The 14219-nt window shown below is 39.2% G+C and overlaps 1 protein-coding gene across 4 annotated transcripts in view; it reads left to right on the forward strand.

The window, feature by feature from the left end:
• POLE4 (DNA polymerase epsilon 4, accessory subunit) overlaps positions 1-14219 on the forward strand; it is a 162304-nt gene that overhangs the window by 50609 nt on the left and 97476 nt on the right. Inside the window, exon 5 of one of the 4 annotated variants that reach the window (XM_063616598.1) lies at positions 12915-13091. The exons of 2 other annotated variants lie outside the window; for them this stretch is intronic. In XM_063616598.1, the coding sequence (XP_063472668.1) occupies positions 12915-12965 (51 nt within the window). In that variant the 3' untranslated portion in view covers positions 12966-13091. Of the gene's footprint in view, positions 1-8116; positions 8156-12914; positions 13092-14219 lie in introns of those variants that run through there. One more of the 4 variants, XM_063616599.1, reaches the window with a different exon arrangement.

Genomic DNA, 14219 nt, shown 5'->3' on the forward strand with positions numbered 1-14219 from the left:
GAGTGGGGTGGGGGAATCTATAGAGCTAAGACAGTCAAACTGTAAGGCTGATGTGTGGAATGGTTCACCTATATGAATGATGAAAACGCCCATGAAGGCCGGGCATGGTGGCTCACTCCTGTAATCCTAGCACTTTGGGAGGCCGAGGAGGGTGGATCACCTGAGGTCAGGAGTTCGGGACCAACCTGGCCAACATGGTGAAACCCTGTCTCCACTAAAAATACACAAAATTAGCCATGTGTGGTGGTGCACGCCTGTAATCCCAGCTACTCTGGAGGCTGAGACAGGAGAATTGCTTGAACCCAGGAGGTGAAGGTTGCCATGAGGCGAGATCGTGCTACTGCACTCAAGCCTGGGTGACAGAGCCAGACTCCATCTCAAACAAAAAACAAAACAAAACAAAACAAAACAAACAAAACAAAACAAACAAAACAAAACCACCCATGAAGATTATTATAAAATGAATCACAATGTTAGCTAAACTTACTGTGCACTTGTGGGCCAAGAAATCAAAGTACTTTAAATGCATTAACTCCTCTACCAGTCCCATGATATAGGTGCTACTATTTCATACCCACTACATGTGTGAAGGCACTGAGGCAGAGAGAGGTGAAGTAGCATATCTAAAGTCACAGAGCTAGTCAGAGGTGGGGCTTGAACCACACACATAGGCTGGAGAGCCCACACCCTTAACAACTTTTCTATATTGGGATGTGGGAAATGTTACAGATCAAGGGACAAAGAAAAGATATACTCAGAGAAGTGAAAGAAGAAAGGTTTGCCAAAGTAATTGGTCAGATCAGCTGGACAACTCTGGATGCTCAGTGGGTGAGAGATGTCAGAAGATGATCTCCTTGCCTCACATACAGAGGGAGATGAAAACCTGTGGTGTGAGCTTTAAGGGACATAGGATTTTTGTATGGGAATGGAAGAGAAATAGTGTGGAATTAAGAATGGGGCACTGAGCTCTGTGGCTATGTTCATACCTAGCAAGCTGCATCCACCTGAAAAGGTTGTGATGTGGCAGAAGGTCCGTGTTAAAAGTAGGTGCTGGCTAGAGAGGGTGCCTTCAGGATCTGCTGCTGCCTGCAGAACTGGAATTTCCTCTTGACCCACCTCTCAGGGATGGCCTGAGTCTCCAGCCCTCCCCAATTCTTAGGAAGAGATGTTAATGAAGTTGTTCTTAGTTGTAGCAGTCTGGATCAAATCAAGTGATGTAAAACACACTAGCTTAAACAGAAGCTTAATATGAGAATCATTAAATATGATAAAAAGAGGCTGGGCACAGTGGCTTGCACCTGTAATCCCAGCACTTTGGCAGGCCGAGGTGGGTGGATCACTTGAGGTCAGGGGTTCGAGACCAGCCTGGCCAACATGGTGAAACTCTGTCTCTACTAAAAACACAAAAATTAGCTGGGAGGCGCACGCCTCTTGTCCCAGCTACTGGGGAGGCTGAGAGAGGAGAATCGCTTGAACGCGGGAGACAATGGGCTGAGATTGTGCCACTGCACTCAAGCCTGGGCGACAGAGTGAAAAAAAAAAAAAAGAATCACTATAAGATATAAGGAAACTATATAGTACCCTAGGGCTGAGAGAGAGTACCCAAGAAAAAATTAAATTGGAAAGGTTTCAGATGTGATTGAAGAAAGTGTGATTTAGGCCACCTGACAGGAGAAATGTGTGCTGGCTTTCCCAGTCTGAAGCTGGTCTGTAGTTGCTGAGTGAGCAACAGGCCACCTTCTGAAATGCAAGTACAGGAGCAGGCAATTAGCAACTGGTGGCAAAGGCATGCAGTGGGAGTGTGGGCACTGACAGGCAGGAGGGCTTCGGAGAATGTGGCATTCTCTGAAATTTACATAATTTGCTCCTCATCTCATCATCTTCTGAGGGCCGGGATTGGGGAATTCACGTGGACATCCTAGAGATATTTTGTGATAAAAATGTGAGAGTGTGGAATCTTGCACTGCTCACGAACGGGTTGCACCTTACAAGGGGTCAACAAGATTTCCAACGGAGATGATTTGATCATGAGAGGAAAATCCAAGGACCAACATTTCCAAATGGGAGGGGACACAGACTCCTAATTTTGGCGTTCCTCCTTTATGGTCCTCTGACAGTCCCCTGCCACCATCCCTATTTGTTATGGGGTTAAGTGATGGAAGCAGAGACAGACCATGAGGGGGCTGTGCTCTGTGAACAAAGGCACAAGCTTGTAAATTTAAATAAAATAAAACCAACTCTGAGTCCCCATCCTGTTGGATGAGAGGGGAATTGTACTGTAGGGCTTTCTCTTTCAGCCCTCCTTTGCCTCAGAATGGTATAAAGGTTCCAGGGGCTTTATGAAGAATAAAATATTTGAGGAGGATTATAAGGTTTTTGGCTACTGTTGAGTACTGTGGGTTTTTTTTTCTCTCTCTTTTCCTTTTTAATAAATAGATAAATGGGGGAAGAAAAGGCTAAACTAATAAGAAAGAATAAAATGTTTCACAATTGTTTTGAGGGTATTTCTTATAGTCTATTTGCCTAGAAAGCAGAACCCAAGGTAAAAGTTTATGGCGTAACTAATAAACTGAATTCAACAACATCTTAAAAGGATCTTACACCATGAACAAGTGGGATTTATTCCAAGCATGTAAGAATAGTTTAACACATGAAATTAATAAATGTGATACACCATATTAACAAAATGAAGGATAAAAATCATATGATCATCTAAATAGAGAGAGCAAAAACATTTGACAAAATTCAGCATCCTTTTATGATAAAAACGTTCAATAAAGGAGACGTAGAAGAAATGTGCCGCAACATAATAAAGGCCTTATATGACAACCCCACAGCTAACACCATACACAACAGTAAAAAGCTGAAAGCCTTTCCTCTAAAATCAGGAAAAAGATAATGATGCCCACTTTGGTCACACCTTCTTTAACATAGTATTGAAGTCCTAACGAGAGCAATTAGGCAAGAAAAGGAAATAAAAGGCATCCAAATTGGAAAAGAAAAACTAAAATTTTCTCTGCTTGCAGATGGCATGATCTTATATATAGAAAACCCAAAAAAGCTCTACCCCCAAGCTACTAGAACTAATAAACAAATTAAGTAAAGTGGCAGAATACAAAATTAACATACAAAAAATTAGCAGCTATACATGAACTATACATTAGTTTCTATACACTAACAAGGAACTAGCCCTTAAAAGAAATTAAGAAAATGATTCCATTTATAAGAGCATAGAAAAACTTTGGAATAAATTTAACCAAGCAGGTGAAAGCTCTATACATTGAAAACTATAAAGAACTGATGACAGAAATCCAAGAAGTCATAAATAAATGGAAAAATATCCTATGTTCATGAAATGGAAGAATTAATATTGTTAAAGTGTCTATATTACCCAAAGCAATCTACAGATTTAATGCAATCCCTATCAAAGTTCTAATGACATTTTTAACAGAAATAGAAAAAACAATACTAAAGTTTATATGGAGCCACAAGAAACCAAGAATAGCCAAAGCAATCTTGAACATAAAGAACAAAAGTGGAAGCATCAAACTACTTGATTTCAAAATATACAACAAAGCTATAGTAATCAAAAAAGCACAGTACTGGCATAAAAACAGATGCATAAGTCAGTGGAACAGAACAGAAAGCCAAGCCCAGAAATAAACTCACATGATTATGATTCATTGATCTTTGACAAAGGTGTCAGGAACACACATGGGGAAAGGATAGTTTCTTCAATAAATGGTTTTGGGAAAACTGGATATCCCCATGCAGAAGAATGAAATTGGACCCTTATCTCATACCATTTACAAAATTCAACTCAAAATGGATTAAGACTTAAACATAAGACCCAAAACTGTAAAACTAGTAGAAAAAAACATAGGAATTCTTGACATTGGTCTTAGAAATGATTTTTTGGATGTGATTACATCCAAATGGGATTACTTCAAACTAAAAAGTTTATTCTGTACAGGAAATGAAACAATCAACTAAGTGAAGAGACAACCTATGAATGGGAGAAGATATTTGTAAGCCATGCATCTGATAAGGGGTTAATATCGAAAATACTTAAGGAACTTACACGATTCAATAGCAAAGAAACAAATAACCTGATTAAAAATGGACAAAGGACCCAAATAAACATTTTTCCAAAGAAAACATAAAAATGGCCAACAGTTACATGAAAAGGTGCTCAATGTCACTAAGCATCAGAGAAATGCAAATCAAAATGTCAATGTGATATCACCTCAAACATGTTAGAATGGCTGTTATCAAAAAGACAAAAGATAACAAGTCTTGATGAGAATGTGGAGAAAAGGGAACCCTTGTACACAGTTGGTGGCAAAGCAAATTAGTACGGCTATTATGAAAAACAGTATGGAAGTGCCTCAAAATTTAAACATACAATACCATATGATCCAGCAATCCCACTTCTATGGTATTTCAAAGGAAATGAAATCAGTATCTCAATGAGATATCTGTGCTTCCATATTTATTGCAGCATTACTCACAATAACCACGATGTGGAATCAGCCTAAGTGTCCATCAATGGATGAATGGATTAAGAAACTGTACATGTATACCCACAGTGGAATATTCTTCAGCCTTAAAAAAGAAGACAATTCTGCCATTGTGACAATATGAATGAACCTGGAGGACATTAAGCTAAGTTAAATAAGCCAGGCACAGAAAGACAAATGCTGCATGATCTCATGGATAGGTAGAATCTAAAAAAGTCAAACTTATAGAAGCAAAGAGTAGAATGGTGGTTTCCAGGGACTGGGAATTGGGAGAAATGCAGAGATGTTGGTCAAGGGTACAGAGTTTTAGTTAGGCAGGATGAATAGTCCTGGAGGTCTAATGCATAGTACAGTGACTCTAGTAACTAATGCTGCATTGTATACTTGAAATTTGCTGAAAGAGTAATCTTATATGTTGTTACACACAATAATAACTAAGATAACATATATGTTAATTAGCGTGATAGTGGTGGTAATCATTCCACAATGTATATACAGATCAAAGCATCACGTTGTATACCTTAAATATGTATAGTTTTATTTATTTATTTTTTGAGACAGGGTCTTGCTCTATTGCCAGCTATGCTGGAGAGCAGTGGTGTGATCATGACTCATTGCAGCCTCGACCTCCTAGGCTCAAGTGATCCTCCCGCCTCAGCCTTCTGAGTAGCTGGGACTACAGGCACCCGTCACCAACTGGCTCATTTTAAAATTTTTTGTAGAGATGAAATCTCACTATATTGCACAGTCTGGTCTCAAATTCTGGGCCTCAAGTGATCCTGCCATCTTGGCCTCCCAATGTATTGGGATTACAGGCATGAGCCCCTGCACCTAGCCTACATATAATTTTTATTTGTTAATTTTACCTAAATAAAGCTGGAGAAGAAAAGTTTATGGCTTAATATTTTGTTTAGGAATGCAACCCAGTGGTGTGCTAGAGCTAGCTTAAACTCACAAAGACTCATCATTTAATTTTCAGAGATTGTTGTTAAGCACAGCCGTTTAATTTTTAATAATTAAATTACATAAATGTACAATTGGAAGGAATTACATTAAAAACAAAAGCAATAAATACCCAAAACTCATCACTTCCTATTTGACTATATTTTTCTATTATCTATGCTTTTGAGGTTATTTACATTTATTATGAAAATACCAAAAAAATGTGTTATCAGAGCAACTCCACTTCCAGTAACATTATGTTGTTAGGTTGAAATCAGACATTTTGGGAGTACCGTATGTCATAGATAGAGGCAAAGGCTACGTATCAGGGCTCGATTTGTCTTGTTGATCGTATAGAGTTAAGAAAGTAAAGAAGAAAATGTTAATAATACAAATTAAACTTAAAAGCATGTCATGTTTGGAGCCATTATATTAGGAATACTACGTAAAATTGAAATATTCTTCCAGAATGTGAAAACTATTGTCCAATACAACAAAGAAATTGCTCATGCCATGACGAGTACAGTTCAGACATATGTCTTTGTACTTTCCCTTTCATCTTACTTATTAATTTAAATGAAAATATCAGCCCACATTTACATTGGAACTAAACTTGAGAGCCAGATATTAAACATTCACCAGCGCATCACTGGCACAGGACCCAGGCACCAGGAGTGAGGGAAAAAGGAAGTGAGGTAGGGAAAGAAACAGTGCAAATATAAGGAGGTGTGAGTTCACATCCAAAGGAATTGAAAACAGGATCACAAAGAGATATCTGCACACCCATGTTCACTGCAGCATTACTCACAACAGCCAAGAGATGGAAGCAATCTACAGGTCCATTGATGGAAGAATGAATAAAGAAAATGTGGTATATATACACGATGGAATACTATTCAGCCTTAAAAAAGAAGAAAATTATGTGATAGGCAAAAACACAGATGAACCCTTGAGAACATTAAGGACACTGGCTGAGTGAAATAAGCCAATCACAAAGACAAATACATACAGCATGATTCCACATATTTGAGATATCTAAAGTAGTCAAACAGAAGTGGAAACAGAAAGCAGAATGGTGGTTGCCAGGAACTGTAGGGAGGGGGATAGAGGAGTTGCTGTTCAGTGGGAACACAGTTTCAGTTCTGCAAGATGCAAAAGTCCTAGAGATCTGTTGCACAATGATGTGTGCGTAGATGACACTAATGTATTGTAAACATTTAGAAATAGTTAAGATGGCAAATTTTATGCCACTTAACTATATGTATTATATATCTATTTATACATGTATTATATGCATTTTACCGTGTAACATACAGAAAAGAGAAAAAAGAAAAGAAATACAAGGAGGTATGTTATTGAGCTGGTCTCAGAGTCGTAAGTGCAGCTAATTGTATGGTTTTATAGTACACCTTCTGAGTTTCCAAATAGTCCACCTGGAGAAGAAGGAGAAAGAAGTTATCTCCCAGCTTCGACCCCACTTTGTCTTCCAGTGATCAAAGTCACTCTAGAGGGTGTAACCTCACCGTACCCCTGGCTACGTCAGCAGAAGTTGGCAGGTTTGCAGGTGCAGCAATCTTTCTTAGTCTGCTCTGTGCATGGAGCTTCTCGACCTGTAGCTGTGGTGGCAGCAGCAGTGACCTGGCTCCACAATCATAAGCTACTTCTAGGGCCAGAAAGCAAGGCATGTGCATAGACCTGAGTGGCATAGACACTGAGCCTAGTACAGTGATTCCTGGGGCTCTATATTTAAGCTGAAATCAGGGAAGGAGTTTTATGGGAACACTGTTGTTTGTCAGCAGAAATAGGGAGGAAAACATAGAATTGCAAATTGGCATGTAAGAGTTTTATTTATTTATTTATTTTGAGGCAAAGTCTCACTCTTGCTTCCCAGGCTGGATTACAATGGCGTGATCTCAGCTCACTGCAACCTCCGCCTCCTGGGTTCAAGTGATTCTCCTGCCTCAATCTCCCTAGTAGCTGGGATTGCAGGTGCCTGCCACCAAGCCCAGCTAATTTTTATATTTTTAGTAGAGATGGGGTTTCACCATGTTGGCCAGGCTGGTCTCGAACTCCTGACCTCAGGTGATCTGCCTGCCTTGGCCTCTCAAAGTGCTGGGATTACAGGCATGAGCCACCATGCCTGGCAGCATGTAAGGGTTTTAGTTGAGGAAGCCATTTGTCAAAAAGGCAGACAGGTGACAATGACCTAGGTAATATATTTTCTGCAGAGGAAAAGCATTTTTGTAGTATCTACTCAGAGTTCCGTACAGCAAAATAAAGGCCAGTACTATTGGTGACTGTTGTACTGTGGCTGTAGTAAGTAGTTTATAAAACTCAGCTAATGAATGGGAGAAGGCTACATTTATTAAAAGATCATGATATTGATAAGAATGCATTTTAATTTTCAAGATATCATTTCAGAGAGTGAATTTATCTGCATAAAGAAATGACTGGAACATAGATTTTATTATTCTCCACTATTGGGAGATTGGCAATGACAAATAGGGTCAAATTCCTTTTATTTATATTGCATTTATGTTGTGCTTTGGAGAACAGATTGTCACATTAATTAAGCTGAACAAATTCTTGTGAGGAGGACTTACTTTTATTAGCGAGCACTTATTAATCACAAGGCTTTCCTTTCATCTAATCAGTTGTTACAACTACTCTCCTGGTGAAGAAGTTTTTATTTCCCTTCCTATTCAGCGGTGAAGAAGTTGACTCAAGGTCATCCAGATAGAACTACACATAGGAGACATGACATTTTTCTTAACAACGGTTTAGGATCTTGTAACAAGGGGACTCCCTAGAAGAGGAAAGCAATTATTAAGACAATAAAATTGTCATGAAGGTGCAATTTGTCTCCTCTGTGCTTTCTGTTCCCCAGTCCATCTCAACTTCCTAAAGTTTGAATCCCTTTAGCAACACCCCCAGGGACCTCTGACGTCTCCTCACTTTACCATCCTCAGCCCTTGCTCCCACGCACGCAGCTTGACTATCTCTGGACAGCGTCCACGGTCAGACACAACCTGTGCTCTTTCTTTGTTGCACATCCAGAAGATGCGTCTCTGATGATGAGAGTATAGTAGGTCATGGGTTAACCCTAGAAAAAAGTCCCTTTTATATCTCTCAGAAAGCAAATTAGCCCATAAGTAACTCCAGGCACATTCTCAAGCCTGGGTGAGATATTTATGGCTGGTTGAAGAGAAGAACATCCAATGCCCCTGTAATGGCTGCCAGGGCACTCCCCATCCCATCGCTCTCCGCTGCTGTCTTATCCTCTCGCCTTTACCACTTACGGCACCCTGGTCTGACATCTGACTGCCAGTGCCTGCATTTCCGAAACTGTGGGCTTTTCCCGTGGGAGCTGCAGGCCAGCAGCCCCCCTACCCTCAGCAGCCTTCCACTGATTGACAGGAGTTGGTGTATGTGAATACCCCAACCGCTCACCCTGGGGGTGGGACAACCCTGAGGCCCACGCTCTACACTGGTCTCGGAGTTCCACAGCAGAATCAAGCTCCAGTTGCTTATGTATTAGCTTGCTTCATAATAATCCTTTCACTGACTTCCTTCCTTCCTCATCTCACTTCCCTACTCGCCTAATGGTGCTATCTGGGATTGCTTCCCCAATAAAATACTTTGGGGATTCTTGCCTCAAGATTGGCCTCTGGAAGGAACCCAAATAAGCAGACTCCAAAATTGTAGGACAAATTTGAACTGAATATAAGACCAACCTTTACTTTCAAAAGAGCCCCAGAAGATGGGGTATGAAGTTTGGCTGAGCTCTTTCTATGCTTGTTGCATGACTTTGATTTGCCTGGAGCTGAAGGGACTCTGGGTGTTCCAGTTCTCCACACCTCATTAGTTTTTCAAAGTTATTTCAAAAAGCCCGTAGTTCTCTATTTTTATCTATGTTAGCTCTTTTTGAGATAAAGTTTAATTAATGTATTAGATTCTGTGAGAGAAGCAATGAGCCTGAAATTTAATGAGTTTATCTTTTTTCTCCCTTTCTTTTCTCTAATAATGGGAGCATGTTGGCATTTGGCTAAATTCCATACAGTTTGATAAGTAGTTGTAAATACAAAAATAGATGAACTAAGTACCTAGCTCCCCAAGTTAGAAGAGATGATGGCAAAATACATTTAAGGAAAGTAGGAGGAAAACACAATAAATATAAAAACAGTGATTATTGAATCAAAACCCACAAAAAGTATAGCATTGATAAATCAAAGAGCAGGCTCTTAAAAAAAGCAATAAGTTATATAAACTTCTGGAAAGTCTATTCAGGAGAAAAAAGAGAATACAAGCAGATTTACCTATATGCTGTACATCACATTAATGAATCAAAGGATGCCTTTTTATCACAGCTATTTTTCAACATTGTTTAGGAAATTGTGCAGAATTACCCTAACTTCAATCCAGTAACACAGGTTTTCCAAGCAGTGGTGGCTGTGGAAGCTCTGGGTAGGAAAGGATAAGAGAACACAGGCTGTGGCGTGGGGGTGTTGGAGACAGGACTGCCATTGTCCTGAGGCATATTAGTGGATGTTTTGCATACTAGTGGTTATATAGTAGTGATGAAAGGTTAAATAAGTTTAGGTAGGATTCTTTATCACATGACTTTTCAAAGCCCTCAACGCTTAAATATAAGTAGAGAACCTATGAGAGGGAGATAAAGGATCCAGCATTTTTCAAATTCACGGGATGCTAGGGCCCTGTGGACTGTGGATCACACAACGCTGTGCTAGGGGCTGCAGTGAAGCAAGAACTGAAAAGCAGCGCAAAAAGAACTATAAATTTATTTATAAAAATAGATTATTTTTTTTTTTGTTAGAGAATATGATTGTTTCTCTAGGAAGTGTAAGAAAATTAATTGAAAACCTATATGACCAGCTACGACATAACTATGTACAAATTAATAGCTTTTCAATATGCCAATGAACACCAGGTACAAATAAAATAGGAAAATATTATATTTAAATACCAGTAAACTATAAAATACTTAGGAATAAAATTGACAAGAAATACACTGGATTTATATGAAGGAAGTCAAAAAGTGTTCCTGAAAAACATAAAACAACAAATGAGGAGCTTTTTCTATGTTTGGAAGATGTTGGTTTCCCAAATTAATCTGTGGATATCATATAGACACAATTAGAATACTGATAGAAATTTAAAAGGAATTAAAACATTATCTAAAGTTAACTAAAAGCTTTCTATTTTCATGTTGTATTTTTGAAATAATTCTTATTTATTATTCTTGCAGTGAGATAAAAATTATTAAAACATGAGAAATACTCTTAAAATGTTTAAGCAAGAAGTAATATAGGAAGGGCTTACTTTACTAGATGTGAATATAATATATGAAAAGACTATAAACATGTAACAAAGTTTCATGGTACTGAATTAAGACAAGAATAGACGCACACTCTAGAAGACTAAATAGCTTAAGATGTAGCAAACGAGTCATCACAAATCTATTACCAAGACATGAATTGTTTAATAACTGGTGTTGAGAAAATTGGCTATTTTCAAAAGCAGTTAACTTAGAACCTCACTTAAAAGTGTATGCAAAGCTTTAAAAAAAAACTTGAAAAAAACCAGCAAGGAAGAGATTATGTATTTAATCTCTAAATAGGTAAAAAATATCCCCCAGTAGAAAACGGAAGGAATTACAAAGAAAAAACACATAGAATTGATTACAATAAAGTTTTAAATTTTCCACTCTTCAAAAACTATGTTAAAATGAAAAGGAAAACAACAAATGGGGATTATAATTTTTAATCATATAAGCACTCATAAAAATGATTTGAAAAATCTGAGATCTCAATGAACAAAGAACAAGAAGATGGGAAATTCAGAAAGGAGAAATTATAAATGACTAATACATACATTATAAAGCTTTATTCATTTTTTATTAGAGACAGAGAGGAGTAGGGGGAGCAAGGGTTTGCTATATTGCCCAGGATGGTTTCGAACTCCTGGCCGCAAGTGATCCTCCTGCCTCTGCCTCCCAAAGTGCTGGGATTACAGGTGTGAATGACTGGGGCTGGCCCTAAAACATTTTATATATCGCCTGTAATCCCAGCACTTTGGGAGGCCAAGGTGGGTGGATCACCTGAGGTCAGGAGTTTGAGACCAGCCTGGCTAACATGGTGAAACACCATCTCTACTAAAATTACAAAAATTAGTTGGGTGTGGTGATAGGTGCCTGTAATTCCAGCTACTCAGGAGGCTGAGGCAGGAGAATCGCTTGAACCCAGGAGGCAAAGGTTGCAGTGAGCCAAGATCACGCCATTGCACTCCAGACTGGGTGCCAAGAGTGAAACTCAGACTCAAAAACAAAAGAAAAGAAAAGAAAAACAAAACAAGACACATTTTATATATCAACTTTAGTGTTAATCAAAGAAATGCACAACAAAGCACAGTGGATTGCCAACTCTGGTTGAAAATTGGAAGCTGTATCCTCTCTGAGACAGAGATGGCCTGCTCGTTCCAAGCATCATGCTGAGAAATGCTGAGCAGCCACGGACCACATTTCCCAGTAACCCGTACAGTCAGGTGCCACCCTGTGCCCACGTTCTAGCCAATGGAGAGTTGGTGGAACTGATGTAAGCCTTTTCTGGACTGGGCCCCTAAAAGCCTCCCGCATAGAAATACACCATGTTTTTTGTTCCTTCTGGCTGGCCAGAATAGAGGGCAACCCCAGGATAACCTTGAAGCCAAGTGTTGAAGAAAGCAAAGCCTGGTCAATTCTGGGTCCCTGAAAGACCCAGATAGATTGAATCCTGCTTGTTATTCCCATACCCACTACTGTAATGAGAACAAGAATAAATTCCTGTTGTGTATGAGCCACCATCCGCTTTGGGGTCTATTTGTTACAGCAGTTAGTCTACCATACCAATACTGCATCCCAGGATGCTTTGGCCCAATCTTACTCTAATAAACTGGGTGCTGCCAACACATGGGGCTCTGTGGGCCATATGGTCTCTATGGCAACCACTCAACTTCACCATTGTAGAGGAAAGCAGTCTCAGACAATATTTAAATGAATGGCTGTGGCAGTGCTTCAATAAAGCTTTACTTACAGAAACAGGCAGCTGGTAAGGTTTGTTCAGGGTGGCTGCCAGGTCTCTGCTGTATCCTTTTACCCTGTTTTATTTTCTTTCACAGAACTTACTGCTACATGACATATTCTATACTGAAGCTCCCTGAGAAAAGAGATGTTTTTTGTCTCATTTATCACCATATCCCCCACATGTAGAATAATGACTAGCTCATAATAGACCTTTGATAAACATTTGTTGAATAAATGATCATAAGGTTTTGGTGAAATCGGTTCATTCATCCACTGACGCTATAATTGTTAATTTTAGTATTTTATTTCTGCAAAACAATGTGACAGAACTTATCGAAAATGGTGTTCATTAATTTTAACTTTTTCACTTCTAGGAAATAACCAGGAATGCAAAGAGCTTATCACCTCATTATTTACAACAGTGAAAATGGAAAAAGTAAGCCTAAATAGGGTGATAGTTAATCAAATTACAGTAGACACCTCTAGATATATTTTGAAAATATAAAAATTATTATACAGAATTTTTAATGACAACAGAAAAATGTTAATTTTAACTGAAAAAGAAAGAAAAACAAAACTATAGTGTGTTTCTGAAAGGTATATATAAAGTGTTGCATCAAATGAGAAGAGAAACTGATGATCCTGTTCCTTATTTTGTCTGTGTTTGACTGAGTCTTCATGAGCCTTACACTACTCAAGCAGTGGATACAAAATTAGCAATTAGTTTTATCTGGTTTATGAGTGTTAAATGGGGCATTCCTCCCTTTTCTGAGCTAAATCTTGGGGAGGTAAAATGAGAATACATCTCTTAATTTTTACTGTTTCTCTTTCTTCCCCTCCCCACAATGCCTAGGGCCCTGTGACAGGCAGGTGCCTCCCTTCTTCCAATGCAGATCTTTACCTTATGGCCCAGTTAGTCAAGTCTTGCTCTTGATCTGAACTTTAGGATAATGATGCCTAATCAGCTTTAAGTGGCTACTCATTCTGTGCTGTGAGGTTATCCCCACCATTATTCCTTTCAGTAAAAGTCTGAGGATACTGCAGTGGTGTGTTAGTGTTGTGGGGGCGGGTATGTGCATGGGGGATATACATAAGATGGGGGGGGTGGTGAGCCTTGGGTTCTGAGCTTTGATCAGGAGCAAAGTGTGCTGATCAGAAATCCAGAGTTGGATGTCCAGGTTCAGAGTCAGGGAACAGCAGAGCCAGATCTAGCTTGGGCTGCCCCAGCAGTGGACGTGAGCTAAACCTCTACTTCTCCCGAAGACATAGTTCTAGGAAAAAGTGAACCCCTAAGGATGTTGAGGAAGGTGAGCAAGATCCTGTGTTTATGTGAGATAGAGGGCTGGTCATTTTATTTTGATATTTCGTGGGGATATGTACAAGTGTATGGAAATGCGAGTGTAACCCAGATACACTCGCATTTCCATACACTTGTACATCTTGTTAGCCTGCCTGGAATGTCCATGGACAGGTAGTATAGAATAGTATTTAGGCATGAGGAATTCAGAACCAGACTGTCTGGATTCCAAGCCCAGCTTTATCACTTACAGAACTTGAACAGATTTGACTCTTTCAAGTCTCAGTGTTCTCATCTGTAATATGGGGATGGTAAATAGCTCTTGCTCTATATAGTTGCTGTGAGGGCTAAATGCGATAACGGGATGGTGGTGTGAGTGCTT

This window comes from Symphalangus syndactylus, chromosome 14 (assembly GCF_028878055.3).
Source record: "Symphalangus syndactylus isolate Jambi chromosome 14, NHGRI_mSymSyn1-v2.1_pri, whole genome shotgun sequence".
Classification (NCBI taxonomy): domain Eukaryota; kingdom Metazoa; phylum Chordata; class Mammalia; order Primates; family Hylobatidae; genus Symphalangus; species Symphalangus syndactylus.